Source organism: Tachypleus tridentatus, unplaced genomic scaffold (genome assembly GCF_004210375.1).
Source record: "Tachypleus tridentatus isolate NWPU-2018 unplaced genomic scaffold, ASM421037v1 Hic_cluster_2, whole genome shotgun sequence".
In the NCBI taxonomy this organism is placed as follows: Eukaryota; Metazoa; Arthropoda; class Merostomata; order Xiphosura; family Limulidae; genus Tachypleus; species Tachypleus tridentatus.
Window position 1 is genome coordinate 42,000,393 of NW_027467782.1, and position 26,975 is coordinate 42,027,367.

Genomic DNA, 26,975 nt, shown 5'->3' on the forward strand with positions numbered 1-26,975 from the left:
ATGCAATAAAACAATTCAACAGACCAAACTGAAGGGGGGGATGATTGTATGCACTATACCCCCTACCTAAAATGAAGGGGGGATGTATACCCTCCATCCCCCCAGGATCTACACCCCTGGCTATGCATGACCTGCAACTGTTGACCTGAAAGCCAATTTTTGTACATATACTATAGCATGCCTAGTGACATCATGCTCTAGGCTATTTTGTTGAAATATTTAGATGTTTGTAGTTAACCACAGAGCTACATAATGGAATATCTGTGCTGTGCCCACAATGAGTACTGAAACCCAGTTTTTAGAATTTCACATTTGCAGATATAAGATTGAGTCACTGGGAGGCATTGTTCAAAGAACTGCTGCAGTGAATAAAACTGTCTAAAACATTAAAACCACTTTAAATACATTATTCACTTCACTATTTTAAAATGTGAAAGTTATCTATGTCCTCTTTTTACAACTTTATGTACATGTTTAAAGTAGACCTCATAATATTTATCTTTGTTCAAAGCCAAATTTTATGATACCGTATTTACAATGGCCTTGAAATATACAACAGTTATTTTAATGGGAAAAAAACGCCCATGACAGTTACTTTTATGATGAGTCATGGGTCAAAGGAGGTCACATATATATATATAAAACCTAAAAAAAAAAACTTTGTTTAACATCTTCCACATTCAAAATTTTAAAAAGCTTAGCGACCTATGTCCAGCAGCAACCAATTTCAAGTCTTAGCGACAACAGACAATTGTATGCTTTATTTCTTGACTTATTGTTTTATATTTCAATAAACATAAGTTTAATAATTTATTCTAAATAGTAATAATTTATATACATATATAATGTACAATAATTGAAATGTGACTGTATATTACAAAATACTACTCCACCAAAACACAGCCAAGACAGAGAAGACTAAAGGTCAATTTTATATTATTGAATACATATCATGAGTACACTTGCACCTCATCAATGCAATTTATGTAATGTTAGCTGGGCATGACTGGAAGGATCAACATAATATAAAATATTAAATATATAGCATTATGAGACTTAATCAACTTAAACTAAACATTTGTATTTTTGTGTTATACTATGTAATCATTCCAGCATGAAAACAAAAATAATTTATATTTCCTATTTTTTTTATGATGGTTATGATGTTGGTCAGTTCATAGACCCCACAAATGGTATAGAAAAAACATGAAATGTCAAATCTTACTAAAACAAACATTTGAAATGTATTTAGGAGGTTCTAGAGATTAAGCAAATAATATCAAGATATTTTACAACGAAGAATAGTTTTCTTAACTATAACACAAAACCCTTTGTACTTGGACTAGTAACAAAACAATTTTCACAAACAAATATTTAGTAAAAATATTTAATTAGAAATCTGATTTTCTGTGTACAAAACTTATAATCTTTACCTAAAGTTTACCAAATTTTGTGAAGACACGTGCTGTATCAAAAGTTATAGTGCAAACACTTAACATGTGCAAATATGTAGACTAACTCATGTATATTATATTGAGTCTGTAGTGAGAGTTAATAAAATAAATAAATAAACAATGAAGGAAACTGTTAAGTTACTACTTTTTCATGGCATACAAATAATAAATTTTCAATAACTTATAAGACAAAACCCTGCTTAACTTTGAGATGTCTCAAAATGTATTTAGAAATTTGAAAATTGCAAAAGAAAACATGGGAATAGTTGCCTTTTAGAGTTTTTGACATGATCAAATTCTCTGCTTTCAAATTATATGAACTAAGATAGCCTTAAACAAATATAAAATTACTAGATTTTGGCTTAACGTCTTTTACTAACAAAGTGCACTTGCATAGGTGTGAAATTTAATACGTACCACCAACAATAAAATTATAATGGGAAAAAAATTAGGGCTAACAGTTTCTATTCTTTTTTAAGTACTTCATCTGAAACAAATGTTAATAAAACTTAAAAACAAACAAATAATTAAAATATCAGAATATCATTTACAGTTTTATTTTGGAGGTAATTTGAGGCTCTAAATCACAATTTTTGAAATGTTGATGTTGAGATTTTGCACACTAATTTTAGGCATTGGGTATGAAGGGTTAAATAAGGGTAAGTTTCCATTCTTGTGGCTAAGATCATTATTATTTTATAAATACTTCCTATTGGTTTAGGTAATACAATTATTAATAATAATAGGGATAACTTACACTCTTGAATAAAGCTATTATTGATACTAACCTCAAAGTCAGGAAATAGAGGCAATACTTCCAGTGGATAGACTCAGGTTTACTGCAATGTTTCTCAATCTAACAAAAAAAAAAAATATATATATATATATATTGCCACTGTTTGTATAGATCGTATATGCTGCATAAAATTCTATTTACTCTGAACTGTAAAACAATTTTCTATTGTATAAGTAAATGGCTTGATTCAGTGTGCTGTTTTCAAGACATACACTACAAATCAGCATTATATGATGTCCAAGTCTTATTTTTCTATTTACCCATCCCCAGAAATCAATCAAAATGGTTTATTTTAGTGGCAAGTAAAAATATTACATGATAAACTAGATTTACTTTTCTTCTTGGTAAATTTTATAATTTTAAATATGCAAAAAAAAGTACATATTTGTGTACTGGTTGTTAAAACTGAGTCACTGAACCATCTGGTTGCTCAAAATTATGTTTTCCACTAATTAGCAAGAGACTGTGTTGAAGTAACAAAACTGACTCCTTAATATAGTAACTGATAAAAGAGATTGGTCTGTACATATTTTATTCATCTCCAGTAAAGAACTATCTACATCTATTTTCTATAAAGTTGACCATACAACTCTAACAAGGAGTTTAAACTCTCTTGTAATACCTTAATGCAGGTGTAGCTTGAAAAATTAGTTCCATACATTGGCACAACTAATGGCTTTCAGTTTTTGCATCAGAGTATCTCCTACCTCAGAATTCTGGGGACCAGTAGTTATATCACAGTTTCAAAACCACTACTCTATAGTATGCACTACCTGCATTGGTCATATAATGGTATGGGAACCAAGACTACGTTCTTCAATGTTTAATAGTTACCCTTCTTATTGTTGCATGACAAGTAACACTCAAGTTAGATCACAATCTTTGGAAAGCTCCTGCCAGAGCTCTTTTAATGTGAAGTACAACCACAAGGAAATCATCATAAAGTATATGGTTGTTGTCACTGCTGCTGCAATGTATTTCAGAATCTGGATTTTCACTATTTCGGTAGACAATCCATCTGCTTTACCTAGTGAAAATGTACAAGGTTGTCCTCATACAGCATTGTAATTCTAAATGTGGATATCTCTTACACATTATTGAAATTCATAAGCCATTTAAATGATATATGGTTCGACAAATACAAGATGACAGTAGTTAATTCTTTGTATACACAGGATAACATGTTATACTCCATCCTGACAATGCTGCTATGATTAACTAGAATATTTGTTAACAATGAAATCCCATTAGATTGACTGAACAGTTTGGATAGTCAACCTAAAATTTACTTCAGCTGGAGAAATTGCACAATATTCTCTCACAAGATGGAGCTGTTCTTTACTGTTATGATCCATAAACATTCCAATGCCCCCCTCAAAATGTGACTGAGAAATTCAAAGAGTACATATAAGCACATACTATTCTGATATGTACTTCAAGCATGCTTTCTTTACCTATTGAAAAACCATTGATTGTATACTGTAGTCTACAAAAAAACACTAAAATGTTATCCATATAAATGAGACATTTATCCAACTCTAATCCTCTCTGTCAAACTCTCAAAAATGGCAAGTACATTATGCAACCCAAATGGTACAACAAAAGTTTATAAAAACTTTTTTAATCTGGGAACAGTTTTACATCTGCTCTTGTTTCACTAGCAAGTTCCTGGAAGCAAGGTGTAATGCATTAGACAAGTGGACATCTTCCAGTATGTACATGAATACCCTATTTTTTGACCAGACACACACTAAAGATTTAACCACATACACTTCCTTTCAGTACTAGATACACACATACTGTTTACACTTACTTAGATACATCTATTGACTATGTAGCGCATGTTACTGATATTGGATTCAGTTGGCTATAAGATCCGACATACATGTTGGAAAATTTATTCAATATTTACTATGTTCTTGTTACTACAACGAGCCCAAATTATCTGTACAATTCTCAAATAGTGATGTCAGATGTTTAGGTACCCATGGATCTGTCCTTGGTCACAATGCATCTGAAGCAACACTAGCAACAGTTTATTCTAGTCATTTCCATTGCATTCAATGAGCTGATAATTATTTTAGCAGCAAAATGAATAGCCATTTCCCTGTAATTACAGATTAGTACTGACACAAAGCAAGCCTTTGGTGTTGTGAACAAATGCAGCTTTATTTATGGACAAAACAATGTGTTTCACATATTGGTTCCACTACCACATCAAACACCAACTACACACTAAACTGGCTTTTTAAAAGAATCTGAAATACTACTTATAGATTGAGAAGTAATAGTGCTCCTTTCTGAAGATATTTATGCTAACATGTTGGCACTGGATTGTTTCATTAAAAGGCCAAAGCTTATTTCACAGGTCATGCCGATTTTAATTTCCACAACAAGTCTAAACCTTAGATACCAGTGCCTAATTTTAGATTAGAGACAACCATATTCATCTCTTAGAGTAGTGGTTTTACTTGAAGTACCTGATACAAAGAAGAAACAACTAGAGTTCTGGAGGATCCTACACCAACCAAAAATTTTCACTTTCTACCAGTGTAATTTTATCATCATATAATAAATGCCATTCAGTCCTTTATGAAACAAACTGATCACCATATCTTGGAATTGAACGGACTCCTATACTCCCCAACTCAATACCCAAACTCCAACATGGACATCATTAATTTATGTTGTGGCTTTATATGACTTCCTGTGACTGTTGTGGGATTTTATAGAATTGCATGTTCTCCCTCTCTTACCTTACACAATTTTACAAATAATTCCTCTCAAAATGTGCATTTAGTTTACTGTCAAAGCATGGACTTCATCCCTCTTGTTCAAAAAGTCACCTAGAGATGTGGAGAAGAAACACTTCATGCTGCTATGAAAAACTAATCATAGAGGCTCTGAAAAGACCAGAGTTAAAATTCAGATGGTATTGGTGGAAGGAAAGTCTGTTTGAGTTCAAGCATTTTGAGATACTGGCATTTCTAATGGTTAATTTGACTGAAGGAATATTAGCAAAGCTACTAATGGATACTTTTTCCTCAAGCATGGCATCCCATGGTTTTATCTGATGGACTCTTGATGAAATGGTCCATGAGTACACCCTTGAGATGTAAAGCTCATATAGTGGATCTCTTTGGTGCTTGGCATAGTCATGACTGATCTACAGACAGCTGTGATCTCTGAAAATTATTCTGGTTGAATTCGTACCACTGAAACTACTGATGTAGGCTTCTTCCTTACATGTGAAAAGCTTGATATAACTACTGCAAATCTAGTTGACACAGAAATGGTAATTAGTGCAAGTAAAGCTATATGAATATCCCCATACAGTAAAGGAGGTTGACCCTTAAAAAGCTTATAGAAAATGATATCACTGACACTTGCAGCTTCCATTGTGAAACATGTAATCCAGTTAGGAAGTGCAAGTCATTTATAAAAAACAGTCAACTTTCTTGAAGTTTTTGCTTTTGAGTTCTGAACTTGGTTTGAATGATGGTTCATTTCTTTATGAAGCCAAAATGTTGGGACAACTCAGATAAAATTCCCACAGTTAGTCATTAGGCTACTCATCTTCTAAATGTCTAGTTTGATCAATAGCTGGACTGTTTAGGCACAGCACAAAGCATTTCTGATTTGTTCATTCAAATGGTGACCTTCTTGAAATGTTTACCCTTTCTATACTGAAAAAATATAACTGATATCCTTGTCCTTCACTTTTTACAATGAAATATTTACTTAAATTGCATGAGAACTGGTGCAACTGGTGCAAACTTGCAATTTACTTAAATTGCAAGTATAAAGTTCTAAGTAACGTATAAAGATTCTGCATGCAACAAACCATATAATTGTTTTTCAAAATAATGTCTCACAATAAAAGTTCTGAAATTTTTAAAAAACAAAAAAATACTTCCCATTTACTTCAATTTTCAAATTCTTTAATTGTTGTTTTAAAAGTTCCAATTTATAAAGTAGCAAACAAAAGATTTTTTAAAAAAATAAGTATAGTGTAGTGTAGAGATGGCAGTGCTAAAAAGTACAGAAACAAGGTACGGTTGAATACAAAAAAAAACATACAAAACTTCCTACACAAGTAGCTATGAGTTAATATTACAACCCTCCCTTGTTTGTGTATTTTCTAGCATTGCCATCTGTACATTATACTTAATTTTTGTAATTTCAGTTTTACTTTTCCAATTTAAAGCAAAGATAAAATATACATTTTTATATAATAAATACTTTACAAAATGTTTTATAAGAATGTAGAATACTTAAGCAAAAGATATTACAATGAAATCTTCTTGAAATTTCAAAGCTGCAAATTCAAATATATCACATATAAAAACAAGATATTCAAGAAAGATAAATTTTACCCACTTTTTTTGTTATTTATTGACAGATATTACAGAAGTCATTTTATAGGATATTAACCAGTTACTCCTATTTAAAGTCAGTTTTTAACATATGATGCTCAAAGATCCTGGAAAAAAAGCACCAGTTATAAAATGTTGAGTAAAAAATATATTTTACTAAACTTGTTTCTCATCATTCTGAAATATGGTCTCCATCCTTCAGTCACCACTGATAACTTCAAAAATGAACAACTAACATTTTAGTTGCAGAAGCTATACAACCTATAGAAAGTAATTCTGAAATTCCAAAGTATTTCCCCTAGAAGTTTGTTTTTGTTGGTTTTTTTTTTGTAATGCAATTTAACAACAGGTACATCAAAGCAGTTCACAAAAACCTCATTGAGTTAAAGTATATTAAAGTATTGTAAATATCTTGAGAAAATATGAATAAATGTAGACAAACAGTTAGAAAATGACCTTTAGGATGTATTATGTCCTGAGAGAGGATGCCTCCCACAGTGCAAGTGTCCAATGGACAGTGGAACACATGCCAAAGACTTGTGTATCATCCACCATCTTGAAAACATGAGAATTCTGATCAAGGATAAAATTCTGCTGGTAATGAGAACCAGATATTTTTTAAGGTGTACTATTACTGGGATTTACATCAGATGTGTGTGCATTCTATTGTTCTAACAGAAAGCTCAGAACTGTCAGAAAGCAAACAACTGTTTGAAAGAGCAACCAATAAATAACCTTAAATCTCAGCAACGAGATCATGAAAAGTTATTTAGCAGATTTGATGCCAAACATTAACAAATTAATCACTGCCCTATAGGGTAGAGGACTGTATATTTTATATAGGCTGTCTAATACTTTTACTTAGTCAGTGCCACAAAAAAAGCAAATGGAACAGTTAAAGACAAAACTGTCATTAGGTAATTTCAATATTATGAAATGTTTTAATTTCTTGTACTGATTAAATCTTGCTTTTTTTTAATATTTTTTTATCACATTTGAATTCATTGTATTCAAACAATTCACAGAAATAAACTTATTATTTATGAAAAACTGTATTTGTTAAATATAAGCTGAATTTGACCATGAATATTGTTAGTAAAAATTACAAATAGTGATGTCATTTAGAAAGGTGAGATTCAAGGTCATCAATAGATCTTTGTTAAATTTTCTGATTTTTCTTGTGACTTATAGCTAAGAGTAATGACTACTGCAATTAGTAAAGTATCAAAAGAAGTATATAAGTGAATATTAATCAATTGGACAGATGTAGAGTACATATTGAAAAATATTAAATAAGGTATTTTAATGTTATCTCAAAACAACATCTCACAAAATTTTGAAAACTTCCCAACCTGTAAAAACCATAAAAATAAGATATAAAAATTATACCACATTATTTAAGCAGAAATGAGATATAATTTAGTAAGTTTGTGCTAGGTTCTTTGCATTTTATCAAGTACTCTCATTGAGACAGGACAAAAAATCAGGTGATATTAACAACATACAGAAAAGTAGAAGGATAAATACATTTACTGTTATGTGCTTGTTGACTATTTTCACACATGCACACACACACATATATATATATTAATGTATTAGGAGAGTTACTAAAATGTTATTATACTACTTACAGGTGTCTGGGCATCTTCAAAAGTTTTATTAATAGCATTAATTTGACTTTCTCTGTCCATATAAAGGTTTTCTTCTTTGAACAATTTCTTGACATTGTATCCAACTCTGCAGAAAGGTAGGTGAAATAAACAATTGAAATACAAATGTAAAGTGTGAGTCTAATGAGTGTATTGTATGACTGATCAGTAACTACAGTTAAACCTATGTTTAGAGATATTATAGAATAAGAAAACTCTTCAAGAATGTAGTTTTTTTTAAATCACAGTAAAATTTAATTTAATAGCTATTTTCGCAAATGTTAAAAGACTAAATATTAAGAAAAAACAGTAAAGTAGCATATACTAATAGAATAATTAAGTAAAAACTGCAAGACAGGTATCTCAAAACTCTGATAATACCTATTTAAATTTAACTAATAATCAATATGTTTGGAAAAACATACTTCAAAAGAAAAAGAATATACTTGAATTTCAAGAATATGCTTTTCTAATGGTTACATTAAGATGGTAAACTGTGTAAAACATTTCACTTCAATTTCAAATACAAGAAATAGTCTAAGTCCTATGTACTGTATAACCACTTTCAAAAATTATACTGTCTGACAACTAAGAACATTTGAAGTTGAATATTTTTAGACTACATAAGGCAAGAACATAAAGTGAGCATAACAGATCAGAGAAATACCAACCAATTAAACCACTGTTTATATATACCTATGTGTCTCATTCAGAGCTACTTACAATGAAGACTTTTCAGTGTATTTGCTGATCAGATTCAAGAATATTATCAGAAATTGAAAACATGTCAAAAGGCATGTACAGGACATACAAATTTTCTTGGTTGAAATTTACAAGTTTGCTCATTAACCAATTCAATACATAATCCTTAACATGTGGGTGCACATATTTTCAGCTTGCAGCTCTTGTTAGACATATATGCTTGAACAATACATGTATATGCTAACTGTTATGACCTAAATGTTAGCCCTATTCAACATTTTAAGCTGCTATACTTTCATTACATTTTTTTAAAGTTTATGAATGATTAATCAGATGATAAATGTTAAAACTGCTATAAGATAAAATTTGGCAGACTTTTAGTAATGTAATGCAATCATGTTACCGTATCCAATAATATAAAATTGGCCCATTCTTGGTTGTGTTTCAGTGGACTAATATTTTGTATTATACAGTAACATTTAAACTATTAAACACACACACACACACACACATTATTACTATTTAGAGACAAGTTTCGAAACTTTTCTTAAAATATAGAACAATAACTAAAGAAGTAAAGCAAACAATTATCTCTTCCAGTTATGACCTTTGAACTTGGTCGCTGCTGGTCACAGATTGCTAAGTTTTTTTAAAATTTCTAATGTGGATGATACCAAACAAAATATTTGTAAGGTTTTATATAAACAGTTGAATAACCAACAAATCATAAATAACTATACTGATGCAATGCCAGTCAACAGCCAAAAGAGAAGCCCCAGGTAAGTAATATATTTCTTGTTTTTCATGAGTACTCTTTAACTATTATTATTATTATTATAAAAGTAACTAAAACGTATAAAAATTAGAAACTTATTAGATCAGGCAAGATTAGGTAAGATAATGAAGCAAAAAAACATAAAAATTCTACACAAGGTATGCTAGCAGGCAGCTCATGCATTAAATAATTTGATACCAGTATAATGGGAGCTGTTTGTTAATGGAATAATTTAAAACTTATTTGACAGAATTATCAGTAAGACATGATTCAAATATCAATAAAACAGTAAAACATATAAATTGGTGTATACAGTTATTAATTTTAAGATATTTAGGATAAACAAATACAGTTTCCTGTTACAACCTGCAGTCACTCAAGAAAGAAAAAAAGTAATTTAGATTTATTTCCTGATTTTTATTGTGGTTATGAGGTTGGTCAAATTGATTAACCCAGTTTAAAGCTAGGGTAGAGAAATTAACAGCTAAAATATAATGATTTCCTTTAAAAAAAATCATACCTATTTATGAGATTTCACAAATTATGCAAACCAAATATGACAATTCTAGGATGCATAAAAGTATTTTTAACACTAACATAAAACTCACTTTGAACTCAGAGCAGTCAACACTGACTACACATGTTCCTGGAGAAATTTATTTTAAAAGTACTTAATTAAAAACTCCAACTTTTATCTCCAAAAGACTCGTAAAATGTACTAATAGTACATGAAATTTAATGAATATATGCTTACATTATCAAAAGTTATTGCATCACTAATCTCTTGGTTACTTTAATGCTCAGAAGTTAAGTGCAGTACACCTAGCCCATATCAAAAGCTAAGTAGTTAAAAACAGATTGAGGACTAGCTTAGAAAATAGTAATGTAAAACATTTAGTACAGCTGTCTAAAGAAGGAAAATATCTGTTACCTTACACATTTGTTTAATGAATCCAGTGAAAAAAGATCAGAGAAAAAATGGAACACTGTGTTAATGTTACCACAGCTCAAAGTTTTATAAAAACATAATGAAACATAATACATATACCTAACTGGTATGTAAATAAGCTTTAGCTTTTTAAATAAGAACTGACTGTTGTAGAAGAAACTTAAGTTGGAAAGTTGTAATTATACATGCATTCTGATGTACAGAATAATGATCTTGAAGTAACAGAACTTGCTTTTGTATTTAATAATAATACCAGAATCTAATACTTTTAAAATGCCAAAAAAAGTAAAGACATTAATCTCATTACACATGGAAAAGCAACAAAGTTACAAATAATATAAATGTATATAAACAGAATACCAAAAGCATTATATTACACCCTAATTTTTCTTACGCACAAGTAAATATACTCCATTTTCAGGACTCGTGTATACACTTACTTTGTTTCAGTTTTGTCATTAGAAACTCCATATCTGTTGAACTCTGTAGAAATGTACTCAGTTTTCTTCAGCCAAGGTACAGCTTTGTTGTGATGTCGTGATCTAGGCACACAATAAATTATCTTAATACCTTTGACTAAATTCTTTCAGAAAATAAACAGTACGGTTATACTTCAATAATCATTCAGTTTTATCTTTTTACTTAACTTCAGAAAACAAAAATTTCAACTTTTGTCAAGTATTACTAAAACAACAAAAAATTCATATATTACTTGTAGTAATGAAGAAAATCAGAAAATATGCAACTGACGGTATCACATGCAAATATGTTGTTATCACATTACTTTTTTTTACATGATATACCAATGAACCTATATAACAAAGATACTTAAACCAGTTTGTCGATGAACAAAACAAACCCTTTGGAATCTTGTGGTCCAAGGTTGTCTTCTTCAAGAAGCTTTTCATCTTCAAGGTCTAATGATGCTGAAAAAAATAATAAAGTTATGGTTATCACTACTGAAAATAAAATCATGATGGCTTTTCACCAGTATTTTCTAGACACATGTTATACAAATTCAAAATTGAGATATTAATAAGGTGAAAAAAGAGCTTCTTGTACCATTTCACACATTTACAAAGGCAACCATTTTATCCAATTTGCATGTCACTTTTTTCAACTAGCCTCATTTTGATAGTATAATCTAAAACCACACCATGTTTAGTTATTGGTTGTTTAGTTTTGTAATCATCCTTTCCACTGTATTTCATTTCACCTTCATGTAAGCAAAGTAACACGACATTTGTCTTTCCATTGAATTGCTAAAATATTTCCTTTCTTCTTAATATCTCCCTTTTTCAGAGGCATGTCTTACTTTCAAAGAGAATGTTGCATAATTCCAGACTTGTGTAATAATTATCAATATATATGACCTTTCCATAATATAATCAATCATTTGCATTTGGTTTTTTGTTATTTCAAAGTGCAAATATCTAAGAATCTTCATGAATCAATCTCAAGTAATGTATTTTGGAAAACCCGGAGTTCCTACAAGAGGTCATTCTTCCAATAATCAACCAACACGTGCTTTTCTAAATGAGAAATAAGCATCGACAAAGCAAAAAAAAAGTGTAAATTTCCTCAATACTTTGTATCTTTCCATTTCTTACTTCATGAAGTAGAGGGAGTGTTACTTTAACTTTCTTCAGAATTCAAGGATCTCTAAAACTCATAATATGTGTTTCTCACAAAATATGACTCATTATACTTTGATCAAATATAGCAGTAAAAAAAATTCATATTCTTTAGATTCATCCATGAGACTAAATTTATCTGCGAGTCCAGCATTTATACCATCAAAAGAATGAATAAATGGATCCAGATCATGACAATTTACCCATTGGGAACCAATGGATTTTGATTCACTATTTAAATTGTATTTAAAACTTTAAATTATTATATTTGATGTTGATGAAAATTTTTTCTTCTTCATTTGAATAGTTACACTATGAAACACAAATTTTGTTCCTGGATAGTATGTATTATTTCTTAATTGCTTATGTTGTAAAAGTATAAAATTCGAGTTTGATTATGTTGAGATCACTTTGACTTAGAACATAGTGGTGAGCACTAGTGCCATGCAAGGTAGGTGCACTTATCAGACAAAGAATATGTTGGAAAGGAATCCAGCTTTCATCTTTATGTGACCTTGCAGGCCATGAGAACAGTTCGTTTCTTGATTTCTTCATAAATGACACCGACACATCGGAATGTTCATTGGATATATCTTTTATGTTTCCCATATACCATTCATGATCGTATAAGCATGCCACATATTTCCGTGGATGATAATTGTCATTGCTATCATCAGACCCTATTTGAGCTGCTGCAGCATCACTTTCACTGCTACTACCAACAGTTACAACTGTGTACACATCATCATCTGATAACCTTCTCATATAGAATGTGTTGGTAGAATAAAGCCATGATGTGACTTAATACCTGCCACAGTTTTGTGTTTTTCATAGTGCTCAAGTAGATCAAACTTTACACAATTCTGCAGGACTGATTCCTGATTGACAAGAAAGAACTGAATGCCCTGAATGTGGTTCTTTGCCCAATGGTGCATATCAGAGACACTTAAAATTTGATAATTTATTATTTTACACAACATTGAACTTTTTGAATATCATGTTCAGAGATGTAAGAATATATGGTAAAGGCTGATTAGAATATTTCAATGGTATTCATAAATTATTTCAAAATTGTATGGATATATTTGCACCCAGTAACACACCAGAACTGAATTGTTTTTCAATAAAAAAACGTATGGTCAGAGGATACTTTAAAAAATTATAACTTAAAAGTAGGTTGAAGAACATCCTGATTTTATTTTGTTAATCATATTCAGAGATGTAAGAATATATGGTAAAAATCTGAAAAGGCTGAATAACTGGTGACATGGTCAAACTGTGGCCAGAAGTATGGCTATTTTTAGCTAAATCATAAAAAGTTGCATTCAACTACATTCTTTTACAGGAGATCTGACATACTTTTAACTATGACAATTGCTGATTTATCAACTGATATGTCATAGAAAATTTGTAAACAAAATTCAGCTTTGTATCATATTATGTCTTAAGAGCTATGACTTCTTAAATAAACCAATGTTTTTTATGTACAGATGAAAGCTGCATTCCTTTCCAACATATTCTTTGTCTGATGAGTGCACCTAAATTGCATGGCAGTAGTACTCGCCACTATGTTCTAAGTCAAAGTGATCTCAATATAACCAAACTCAAATTTTAGAAATTTATTCAAGCTGTCTGAACAAATCAGTGTTTATTTGATGTTGTTAAGGCTAATTTATCGCCAAAGCAGTTTTTGAAACATTTCATTGTCATGATTATTGCAGTTTGGTATGACTATAATCTTTCTCAGTTATCCTCTGTTGTAGCACTGTCCTTTTTGTGTTTGATTTATCTTTGCATTTATTATATTATGAATCTTAAACTCAGCCATATCTACGTAACTGTAATGCATACACAATATATTTGCATTGTCATGTGATGTAACTAGTTATGCCAGTAAACTTGTTCAGAAACGAATCAATTCTTTCTTGTTTCATACAACTTCATTATTTAACAATGTGAAAGGCTGGTTACAATATTTCAGTGGGATTCATAATATTCTGACAGGTATTTTTCAAAATTGTATGGATATATTTGCACCCAGTAACACACCACTACTGAATTGTTTTTCAATAAAAAACTTATGGTCAGAGGATATTTAAAAAAATTATAACTCAAAAGTAGGTTGAACACCATCCTGATTTTTTTTTGTACATCATATTCAGAGATGTAAGAATATATGGTAAAAATCTGAAAAGGCTGAATAACTGGTGACATGGTCAAACTGTGACCAGAAATAGGACTGTTTTTAGCTACATCATAAAAAGTTGCATGCAACTACATTCTTTTACAGGAGATCTAATAGACTTTTAACTACAACAATTGCTGATTTATCAACTGATATGTCATAGGAAATTTGAAAACAAAATTCAGCTTTGTATCATATTAAGTCTTAGGGCTATGGCTTCTTAAATAAACCAATTTTTTTATAATTTTGGGTTTTCAGGTGATGGTACAGCCTCACTATGCAAATTCTCAGAGAGATAAACTTGGTTTGAGACCATTTTTGAATTCTGTGAAATTAATTCAGTCAGTGTAGCAAATTTCAGCCTCCTACCACCATTACTCTTGCAGCTTTAAGCAGCCAAAGTTGCCCGAAAATGAATTCACCAAAAATAAAAAAATTAAATTTTACAGTGCTGTAAATCAGAAACTATTAGAGATACTGATCTAATCTTTTGCAATATTTCATTATATGGGTAAATGAGCACATGTGAAATTTTTCAAGGAATTCTGTGGGGTCACCTGCAGTCCTGGATGATTTGACATGGAAAGACCCGACAGTTAACTGATCCTCATCTGAATAACATGAAGAAAAAGCAAGCTGTTGGAAATGCTTAACAACATCTTCCAAAGACACAACAAGTTGAGAAAATAAGTTAGCAAAGTAAGAGGCCATATGTCCAGGCTCTAAGGTAGAAAATGTAGAACAAAGCCAGCCACTTCCTGCACAATAACAGTAATGCTGCATATAATAAAATAATTTAAACAGGAAACTAGTTTTGCATTATATTATTTACAAGCCCAATACCAGATTGACTGCATTAACTTCATTTAACCCCCATCCTTCTGTTAACAAACATTAAAAATGTTAAAATTAATTCAGTAAAGACAAAGTTAATACTTATTTGAGATTTAACATGAAATATTAAGGCATATCATAACACAAACAAGAAACTAATTTTCTAGTATATGATTTGCAACAGCAATATAAGAAGAACTGACAGCTATTGTTTTGAAATTAAAACAAATTAAAGAAATTCACATTATAAAAATATTCAGCCTAGATCTTATTTATATACATACATATATTTTTGTTCTTTTAACTGTGAAAGAGATCTTAAGACAGACTTTACAGTGAGTTTTAGCACTCAATTGTTAATTTTATGGGGCTATGAGTATATGTTAGATATTTTAATGAGTGTCTTCCATAATAATTTTGAAATATTAACACCTGATTCAAAACATCAACAAAATCAACAACTAATAAAACTACTGTTAATATAGCAGTTAATATAACACAATTTAACAACCATGTATACACATAAAACAAAAGAAAAAAATATAAACCTTTCTGGGTAACAAATTTTTAATACTTAAAATAAATATGAACCAAGATATCATTCAGTTTACTACATGTCATTAAATTATAACAGTTTCATGGAATTTTGTCTTTCACTTGTAATGCTGGTCAAGGATAAATACAAAGGAACAAAGCTAAACATTTTTATCCTTAAATATACATCATACATATGACATGCTTAGTTGTGTTTTATTCAACCATAGCAAACATGGATTTGTGTAAAATTTAAGAAGAATAAGTTTTATCAGAATGATTAGATTTTTATTTCAAAATATAGCTTAGGGTTTGTATTTAATTGTAAGGTCTATGTTTGTAAAACAATATTCGTAGTTTAGCATTAAAACACAGTTGTCAGGGCTAATAAAACCAAGGCTAGCACACTCTCTATTACTGTAGAAAACAAGGTTCTTTTGAGTGTCAAACATTTTGTTTTTTATACTCAAATAAATATAACTGCAATAATTTCAATGCAAAAACAAGTAATTATGAAAATATTTAATATTTCCTTAAATGTTGTTGTTTCTTTATGCTAAGCTACAGAAATAAGCACAATAAATACTGTAGAATAGTTTTTACAAATAACATTATAACTAAGTGTAAGCTTGTTATATATATATATATCTATGTTATAAATAAACTGATTTGAACTCTGTTATAGAAAAGTATAATATATTGATGTCAAATTAAGTAAATGAGGCCTTTTGACTTTCAAGAACGAAATTAATGCCACATCATAATTAGATAACTATCATAAGTGTATTTGTATATATCATCTTGCATATTTAAATTTGTAGTAATTTTGGTTAAATATGTTTTATTTTGGGGTCATTTGGATCAATGGTCATCAGATTTATGAGTGACAACAGGCAATCTCTGAAATTTTGACAAAAGACTGCTATAAGCTTGCATTTGATGTCAGATGGTAGATCTATTATAGTTTTATATTTATCATATCATGATACATGAGCCACAGTAAGATAAATACATTACAACACACAAAATCTGTACTACACCTCTAATTAAATAAGGTAAAACAAATATTTTTCAAACAACATACACAACCATTTCAACAAAAGAACATTTGTGATAAATAATAAGTCATTTACTTGAATTTAACACAGTTCAACCATTCCATCCAAAGATAAAAGACTTTTAAAATGTTAAATTTACAACACTAAAGATGATACTAACAATTCCTTTTACAGGTTTTCTCTACACTTTCTGCAAGTTGACCTTCTCATAATGTCAGCATATGTGCAAAGACACATTGATTCCACTCCACTCCTACGTCACTGACATGTATTTTCATCAGCTAAAACAAATTTTTATTTTTGGGAAGGTTTGCTCAACTATTTTCTACACTGCCAAAAAACCTAAAATATTTCCACAATACTAAACTAAAGAGCATCAAATGCCTTCAAATTTGAGGTACTAGAATTTCATTTTAACGTTAGCATTTTCGAATTTGCTTACACAAACTGAAATTATATTGGTGACACATAATTTTTTCATTCAAAGGAATATTTTGACTGTAAGTGTTCTGATAAGGTATGCTTAAGCAGCTTAAATTATCCTTGTTCTTTCTTTACATTCAGAAGGGGACATAAATCAGGTATATCTTTATACAAATGTTTTCACTTCTCACTAGCTTCAAGACTTTCACCTAAGCACATATTTATACATGACATTGCTGCATACTAATAAGTACATGAAAATCCTCCACTATATAAAGTGTGACTCATTAATAGCACAGCTCACTACCTCTGTCTTCAACCATCATTATAAGAGCAAGAAATGATGCACTAAAGGAAGTGTGAATCCAATGTTGAAACAGTGAAGGGATTACAAAAGCAAAATTTACTTATATAAATAAATCCCCTTCAGGAAGCACTCAAAATGAACCAATAGCATGAGGCATTGTATACAATGGAATAGTACACAGACATACTTGTGGAAGACCACACCTTGCTGGTATCAAGATACACTCTCTGTTTATAAAGAGTTGCTAGAAAGAGTGGAAATAAGCACAGTCCAGAATCTGAACTGGCTCACAGAAGTGCTACATATATAGTGTGGCTAGGAATGTCACACTGTACATGGTTGATAAACTCCACTAAAAAACACAGCATTGGGAATGTGTTATACAGGCCACAGTAAAAAGAGTCCTCATGGTCTTTACTTGAAAATCAATGAGGCAGAATGAAAATCCATCAAAGTGCAAATTAATGTTACACTTTACACTAGATATACCCATTGCCTATTGGGATATACCCTGTGCACTCTACGTGCAACTATCATATTTTGGAACAAAACCTTTTATTTTATGAAGACTTATAGGTAAACAGCTATTGGAGATTAAAATTTAAAATATATTTTACAATATTCATAACTGTATTATGTATGACTTTATAAAATGTTACATCACATTTATATACATTATTATATACCTAATAAGAGAGTGTACTAATTCTCAGTTGATAACACTTAACCATACCTGCTTTATATCCTTTCTGTCGCATTTACTTTAGGATATTCAGAAGTGAATGTAAATAAAGATTAAGAATTGTTTAAGCTGCTTAAGCATACCATATCAGAAGACTTACAGTCTCAATATTCTTTTGAAGTAATTAAAAAGGTTTGGATGTGTGCATATATATATATATATATAGATCTTCATTTTATAATTATTAATAATAATAATAATAATAATAAATAATAATAATAATAAATTTATTAAGCAATAAATTAGACACAAAAAATCAAATATCATTATAAAACCATCAACAAAGAGTTAACTCGTCCTGTGATGGTTAAACACATAAAAATGTAAAATCAAAACTTACAAAATCAATGTAAAGTTCCCAGAATATTATCATCAGTATTTAAGATCCATTGTTTTAAGTATTTCTTTTGATTAACACGATTAATAGAAGATCTTATACTATAAGGAATAAAATTATGAATACGAGGTGCCAAATAAAGATATTGATGAAGTGTAACTGTTTTACGTGGTGTGGGTACATTAATTGGAAAAAAAGATTGAAGTCGTGTAAAATATGAAGTGACTTTAAAAGGCCTATTAAAAGAAACATGCAATGTAGATAAAGCTAAAAAAATATAAATAAAGTTTATCATATGAAAGAGGGAGTTAAATTTACTGAAATCGGTATCAAGCCTATGAGTAAAAATAAGAGAGAAAACACTTTTTTTGCAACTTGTGAATAGGAATTAAAAAAGTCTTATATGTGCCACCCCAAATTGAAATACAATATTGTAAGAAAGATTGAAAGAGAGCATAATATACACTTAACAAAATATGATAAGGAGCACAATGACTAAGTTCAAAATTAGCATAGAACTATATTTTAATTTATTAACTAAAGAATTAATATGAAATTGCCAATTTAATTTTCGATCTAAAATAATTCCTAAATATTTAACAGAGGAAACTTGAGTCAATTTGGGACACTTACAATTAGGGTAAGTATAACAATCACTAGAATGATAAAAAATAGAAGGAAAAGCTGGAATGACACCATAAAGGTTAAACTGAAGAAGAAAAGATTTAGATATATTTAAGGATAAGTCATTACAGAAAAGCCAATTTTAATTTTATTAAGATCACTAGAAATAATGGCTTCATTAATTAGATTTGGCTTACTATAAACAACAGCAATATCATCGGCATAGGCTTGGATATCTCCAAAAAACTGTTGGTAAAGAATATCATTTATATAAATGAGAAATAATAAAGGGCCCAGAACAGAACCTTGTGGTACTCCAACATTAATTGTAAGCCAATCACTATAATTATTATGGATACAAACTGATTGCTTTCTATTGTGAAAGTAAAGAAAAACCAATCAAAAAACAATGCCTCTAAAACCATAATAAGATAATTTATTTAACAATATTTTATGATTAACAGAATCAAAAGCTTTGGCTAAGTCAAGAAAAACAGCAATTGGATGAAGATCAGAATCCAAAGCTTCTGTAATACTTCCCACAAGTTTAGCAACAGCAACCTCCGTTCCAAGCCCAGGCCGAAAGCCAAATTGAGAAGGAGACAAAACTGAATGTCTATCAAGAAATGATAAAATTCTAATCTTCATAGATTTTTTCAAATAGTTTAGAGAATATATATATATATATAGATCTTCATTTTAGACAGAACTATTTCCAAAATAACATCACTCTTGCAGGAAAGGATGGATATTGCCACACTGTCTTTAACTGACTCTGATCTCCAGGCCCTGTGAAGGAAAAGATGTTTCTCTCTTTAGATTCTGGAAAAATTAAGCTTCAGTGAAAGCGTCATCCACACATTGTTTCTTTACAGACAAAGGAAAACCATGAAGAAGAATGAAAACTTGTAACATAGTCAGTGTAATCCATTAAGACAACACAGTAGCAAAAAAGTTCAATAAAAATGAAATGATGTTCACAAAATTTGTTGTGAACAAAGATGAGAACAGTTATGTCTGATCAATTCCTCGTAAACTTAAACTTTTGAAAGTGTCTACCAATTTTCAACTTAGAATTAAAATTTAAAAGAATTACTCAAAATTCCTAATGAATTTGTTTTCTGTAAATTTATGTACATCATTTACAAACATCTCCTTTGAAAAACTAATTTTTCAAATTTATTTCCAATACCAGTGCTTCAAAATCATATACTTTTCTCTTATACTCCTAGCATTACAACAGTAACAATCAAGTCTATCCTTTTCTACTACTTCTGTACTAACTAACCATACTAAATTTTTCATTTCCTCTTATTCTTTTTGTGTTAAATTTTCTCTGGCCCTCACCACTGTTTAGTTTTAGTTTAAAACCTCCCTTATAGCTAATAGTCTTAGAAAACAAGCCAGCTGCTACAGTATTTAAATGTAAACCACCCATTCCTAAAGCTCCCTTCTTCCGATGAACTTGATCGATACAAGTCCAGTCGGTCTGCTCATCCTTACAGTTTACTTACTAAAACCTAAACCTAACATTTAACCCTAGTAACCTACTTATAACTTCATTTACACAGTTAATTCTTGGTTATACTCTCCACCTGTTCTCCCACATAGCATAATCTAATTATTTTGTCCTCATTTACCAACAGATTATTCTAACCACATATCTTGTCGATAAATCACCTACAACTTCAATATCCTTCTCTGATCCTTTTGTTTTCATTTTCTCCAACAGTTCATATGCAGAATCCAAATTCTGAAATTTCTTTGTCAACATAATAGGTTCATAACAAGTAAATTCATTAATTTTTACTCTAATACTAATAGCACTCTTTCTACCATCCTGAAAGTCACTGTCATATGATATATCCCTTTCATATTAATAAATTATTTACCTTCTGACTACTGCTTCCATTTCCCATAATCTACAATTCTTTTCATTGCCACTAATTTTCTTTAGTACGTAGCGACCTGGCATATCTTTGTGCTTAAGGTACTATGCTTGTACTCTTGAGCGGCTAAAATGGGATTTACCGACTTTATAACGTCCTTTTAAATGAAAGAATACACACTAGTAAGGATGAAAGAGTGAGCATGTTATGTAACGGGTGGATTCGAACTCCCAATTCTTTGTTAATATTTATCCAATTTTTTCTTTTAATGTCTTGTGGGAAAACACTCATTAAAAAAATGAATAACATATATGTATTGTTTCCTGCATATTTTCTACGACTGTGATTGGACATCTACTTAGTAGAATTCAACAATAACTTGCAAGTAATGACGTCAATACTGATTATACAAAAGAGTATCTTAGCAACGTTAAACGTAGAGAAAAGAATTTCGGAAAGTTAGTGAAGAACAAGAAGCCTAAAAAATATTGATATTTCGTCTTATAAAAAGAGAAGTAAGATATTATAATGGAATTAACATTAAAAATTATTATTTTTGCTTAATTTATTTTATCTCTTACAAATGTGAAAAACCTGTACTATTATATCCAGAAACGAAATAACACAGCAGTTCCTTTACACCACTTGTTTCCAACCGAAAACCCCTCAGTCACTGCTTCTGTTAATTACGATTAGAGAGGCTAAAGCGATACAATTGTATCTGTAGGAAATAAAATCATAATATAAAACTAATACAGATGTCCTTTTAATTTGGGTTGTACGAGTTCTTGATAGGGGCCATTTCCAATGTAATACTGTATACTAGAAAGAAAATTTATGGAAATGAAACCAGCGAGAAATCGTTGTACTGATTCATGATGAGGAAAAACCCACTTGAGAAAAATGTATTCTAAAGTGGGCTGGTATTGGTATTAACTGTTTGTTTGTTTTGGAATTTCGCACAAAGCTACTCGAGGGCTATCTGTGCTAGCCGTCCCTAATTTAGCAGTGTAAGACCAGAGGGAAGGCAGCTAGTCATCACCACCCACCGCCAACTCTTGGGCTACTCTTTTACCAACGAATAGTGGGATTGACCGTCACATTATACACCCCCACGGCTGGGAGGGCGAGCATGTTTAGCGCGACGCGGGCGCGAACCCGCGACCCTCGAATTACGAGTCGAACGCCTTAACACACTTGGCTGTGCCGGGCCAAGTTACTCTCTTGGAATGTTTTTCATAATTCTTAGACATAGTTTCTAGTCTTTTTTGTATTAATTTGGGTGAAAATATTCAAATTAATCAAAGATGTTAACCGTAGATATAAAGCAGACATGAGACTGATAAATGTTATTCAGTGGCGGTGTGATTTAAACATTCCAACTCAATACATTTAACTAACTGATCATTTAGATTTGTAAACATTACTTGTGATTTAAAAGTAAATTTATACTTAAACAGAAAAAAAGGGAGAATTTTACCTATCGTCATAGAAACTTCCTATGCAAACACAAATAAAATACCTTAAATATTTCCATGAAGATGGTTATGTTGATACTTTTTACAATTTTATTTAATTTTTTATTTAGTTTATTTGGCACCACAAGATAACATCAACTGCCCTTGTGGATACATGTTAAGAGAAATCATGGCTGTAAGTTGTGAATATGGATATATTTTGTTTGTATTCATTTCATCTTTTCATATAAAAATTTGAGGGGCATAATCTGTTTGGTAGAGATATGTCTTTATAGTAATTAAATGAGTAAACTCTAGATAAACAAGAAATGCATTTGGAATCTTCCCAACGTTAAAACTTTTACTGAAACGAAGTGTTTTTGCTAGTTTATTTTTAAGTATATTTTACACGAGACGGGAATTAAAACCCAACTACGAAAATGAATTTTTTTACACAGAGACACAATGCAACTTGGAATAGATCTAAAGAATATGTTTTATTATAATATGCGCAGTAAGCAGTATATGCAATGTTATTCTTGTGAATTTCAGTAAGAACGAAAATATTACAACAAGAAAACACTTACACTCATTACATCATGACATAAAAGACTACAAGTTACGTAAAATTTCTTCGGGTTTTACAAATGCTAGGTGTTGTTTAATGTCTAGTTTTGGTGTTCACTAATTGATGGCCCCATATTCGAGCACAATGTATCGCTGAATACGTTTCATACTTTTAACTGAAGGGTGTTTTAACTACCTTAATCAGTGTCGTTATTCGGTTAAAAATAGTTACGTAAGAGTGGTAACTACTGCTAATAGTTATCTGCATCCATTTGACAGTTGTAAATAAAGAACGGCTCTGTCTGAAACTTAGGAAGGACTTCAACTGGATTTTTATACCTTCTGTCATATAATGTGCCATTTCTTCAGCTGTTGTTTATGAGACATTATTTCGGATGTTTTAACAGCTCTCTGTTAAGAAAAGTTATTATTATTATTACCACCATCGTCAGTATCTGTTGTTGTGAGGGCACTACTTCGAACACTTCCATGCCTGTTTTCTCTTCACTTATTACAGAAGTTAAGGCTCTATGTGCTATTATATAGTTTTATCACCATTATTTTTTCATCCTCCTCCTTTTGCTCTTGTATTCAGCGTTTCGTTGCATCGTGTTTCAGAATAAATGTACGTATTTTATGCCATAAACGAAACATTAATATAAACGTCAATAAGTGCATTATGGGAAATACAACATGTCAAACTCTTGTTTAGTATTTTACCAATGTATAGAGGGTCGAACGCCCTCATTACCTGGCCGTTTCTACATTACAAGTTTTGTTGGACCAAGTTGTTAACGCATTTTCTTTCCGATTATCACAAAATAAAATCAGATGTAAATTTGAATTGAACGTGAATTATATTGAAAAATTTCATTTTCGCTAAAAATAATATTAACATTTTAATAACTGTGGTTCTGTTTTTTCATACTTACCGAAGCAACCTTAAACTCTAAAAACGCGTTTTCCTCACAACAAAACCACATCGGGTTATTTTTTGAGTCCACCGGGGAGATTTGAGAACCCCCGTTTTCGTCTTGTAAGTCTGAATGCTTCCCGCTGTAGACTGTAGATATGGCACATAATTTTTGATTTACAAGAAAGACAGAATAATATTCAGATTAAATGTTGCTATGAAAAACTTTTAATAACTCTTTAAATAATATTTCACTAACGAATAGTGGGATTCACCGTCCCATTATAACGCTCACACGCCTTAAAAGACGAGAATATTTGGTATAACGCAGATTCGAACCTGCGATCTTTAGATTACAAGACGGGTGCCTTAACCACCTGGCCAAACCGTGCCGTTTTACCATGACTCTGCGATAAGACCAAAACATGCAAATACCGTTTTCTGAATTAAACACAAACAATCTGAAATAAATACATATGCTGGCCAAATGTACACACATCATACAGTCCACATATAAACTATTTATTTAAAAATGGCTACTTAGTATGTTTTCCTTTTAAAATTAATATGATATTCTAATTGTACTTTTGTTGTTATAATAAAAATACAATTTGTTTGTGATATAATTTTAAACTTTAACTTTTTCATACCTATAAGTCTAAGTAACTTTTCACAGTTCCTGGTGGCTGTACTCAACCAGTTTCTTCTGCTCCCTCACTACTAGCTATTTAAAAAGGAGACAAACGTTAATTAAATGATTGATATTTTGAAATTAAGAACAAATTTACACAACTGGTTATCTTTGCTTTGCTCACAACGGATATCGAAGATTCTCATTGTAACTATTTCTTGAACGGCGAAACTTATGAAACCGGTAAAACAAGGAAATAAAAGTCATATATTCCAGTATTTTGGTTTTCATATCCACAAGAAAATCATTTCGATATTTTGGATATTACTCCCAGGAACAAGCGGTAAATATACGGACTTACAACGTTAGAAATCTGGTTTCGATACCCGTCACAGACAGAACGCAGAGAGCTATTTGTGTAGTTTTATCTTAACTTTATGGAGAGACAGAAATTTGGTTAAATATATATATTTGTTTCACTAGTATAAGAAAAAAAGAATACCTTGGATCAAGCCTAAAAGCTTGAATAATACTCAGGAAAGGTCCAAAGAAAAAGGTAAAATATCTCTATTTTTTTATTGTCAAATATTAAAAGTACGAGCAAAATCTTTCAAAATTTGTGAAACGTTTTTCTAAAATATTTATTTTATCATTTGGTAGACCCAAGAACAAAACCGCCTCTACCTCCCACTTATCAAATTTACACCAATTGCAAAACTGCAATACAAGCATCGAAAGTATGGAATTAAAAAAAATCAACCTAAGTTCAGTTACTTCTCTTCGCCAGAACAACCACAAAAAAATTTCTCAAGCAATTTCAATTCAAAATCGGAGAAAAGAAATCTGCAAAGAAAATATTTCATATCAATATATTTATTTCAACACATGAATTTCCACTTTCTAAAACTGAACTTCTCGTTCCTTTTCAAGCACTAAACAAAGTCAGATGTCTTAGTAAAAACTAAACAGTCGGTTTATCTTTACGAAAGCAAACTGAATCTGAATTTCGTTTCAAACTTTCAAATAATCAACTTACATGTCGCAATAGTGGCAATAATCATATATTTTGTACAAATTGTATACAACTTCCAGTATCATATCCATCAGGATGTAACAATTCAAATAGTAGTCTCAAGCGATTTAACGGAGAACAATCGTTACAATAACATTTCCCTTTTGACGGCTCGCCCGCGTCGCGCTAAACATGCTCGCCCTCCCAGCCGTGGGGGTGTATAATGTGACGGTCAATCCCACTATTCGTTGGTAAAAGAGTAGCCCAAGAGTTGGTGGTGGGTGGTGATGACTAGCTGCCTTCCCTCTAGTCTTACACTGCTAAATTAGGGACGGCTAGCACAGATAGCCCTCGGGTAGCTTTGTCCGAAATTCAAAAACAAACAAACAAACAAAAAACCTTTTGACTGCTACGTCTAAAATATTTAAAGATCCAGTGTAATAGTTTTAGAAGCAAAGCAGCATTATCATCGGTTAACAATAATTTTCAAAACTTAATTATTGAAGTAGAAGAAAAAAAGTCACATTTAATTTAATTGAAAACTCAATATACACACGGCATATTCATCTGATAAAAGCGACTAATCATGTACAAGTAGTAAATAAACATCTTCAACTCTTTTCTTGTCAGACCAAATAAAGACCTCATGAGCCTAATATTTAAAGCCATAGTTATAGAGAACCACGAGAAAAATCCTGGACATTAGAAAGCTAACACATATCTTATATTCTGTATACGTAATAATGTTTTTACCAAACGAAAGTTAGTTAAAAAGGATCAAAATGTAGAAAGGAAACCATATTTATTACAAGCCAAACACATTGAAGACAAAGGAAAATCTTGTTCATCATCTCGTCGCGATCTAACAGCTGGGTTTCTTTCGTAAGCTTGGAAACAAATCAACATATTTTGGACTGTGTTTCAAATGATAATGAGCTATTGTCACCTCATGATAGAATATAAAATAATCTGACAACTGGAATAGACTACACACAGACAAAATAAGACAAAAATCGAATCTCACATCACAGCCAATCAGTTCTTCAAACTTAGTGGAATTGTTAATTTACAACCAACACCACAATTGGGTAAGGAAGGATTAAAAAAGTGAAATCATTTATATTAGT

At 30.8% G+C, this 26,975-nt stretch overlaps 1 protein-coding gene across 1 annotated transcript; it reads right to left on the minus strand.

Annotated features, from left to right (window-relative positions):
- Positions 1-1,937: 1,937 nt before the first annotated feature.
- LOC143243252 (RNA polymerase II-associated factor 1 homolog) lies at positions 1,938-26,754 on the minus strand. The gene is made up of 7 exons (XM_076487100.1): positions 26,658-26,754; positions 24,856-24,918; positions 11,561-11,627; positions 11,142-11,243; positions 8,258-8,363; positions 2,243-2,310; positions 1,938-1,941 (listed from the first exon to the last, which is right to left on the minus strand). The coding sequence occupies exons 1-7, from the start codon at positions 26,752-26,754 to the stop codon at positions 1,938-1,940; spliced, it is 507 nt and encodes a 168-aa protein (XP_076343215.1).
- Between the last annotated feature and the right edge of the window lie 221 nt (positions 26,755-26,975).

Bases quoted from the DNA above. Each gene is read 5' to 3' on its own strand.
- LOC143243252 (XM_076487100.1), bottom strand. From the start codon at position 26,754: ATGTTGATTTGTTTCCAAGCTTACGAAAGAAACCCAGCTGTTAGATCG. The intron at 11,628-24,855 runs GTATGAAAAAGT...TATTTTTTTCAG, and splicing joins AAAGTTACTTAGACTTATAG to CATCATTAGACCTTGAAGAT. The intron at 11,244-11,560 runs GTTTGTTTTGTT...TTGTGTGCCTAG, and splicing joins GGACCACAAGATTCCAAAGG to ATCACGACATCACAACAAAG.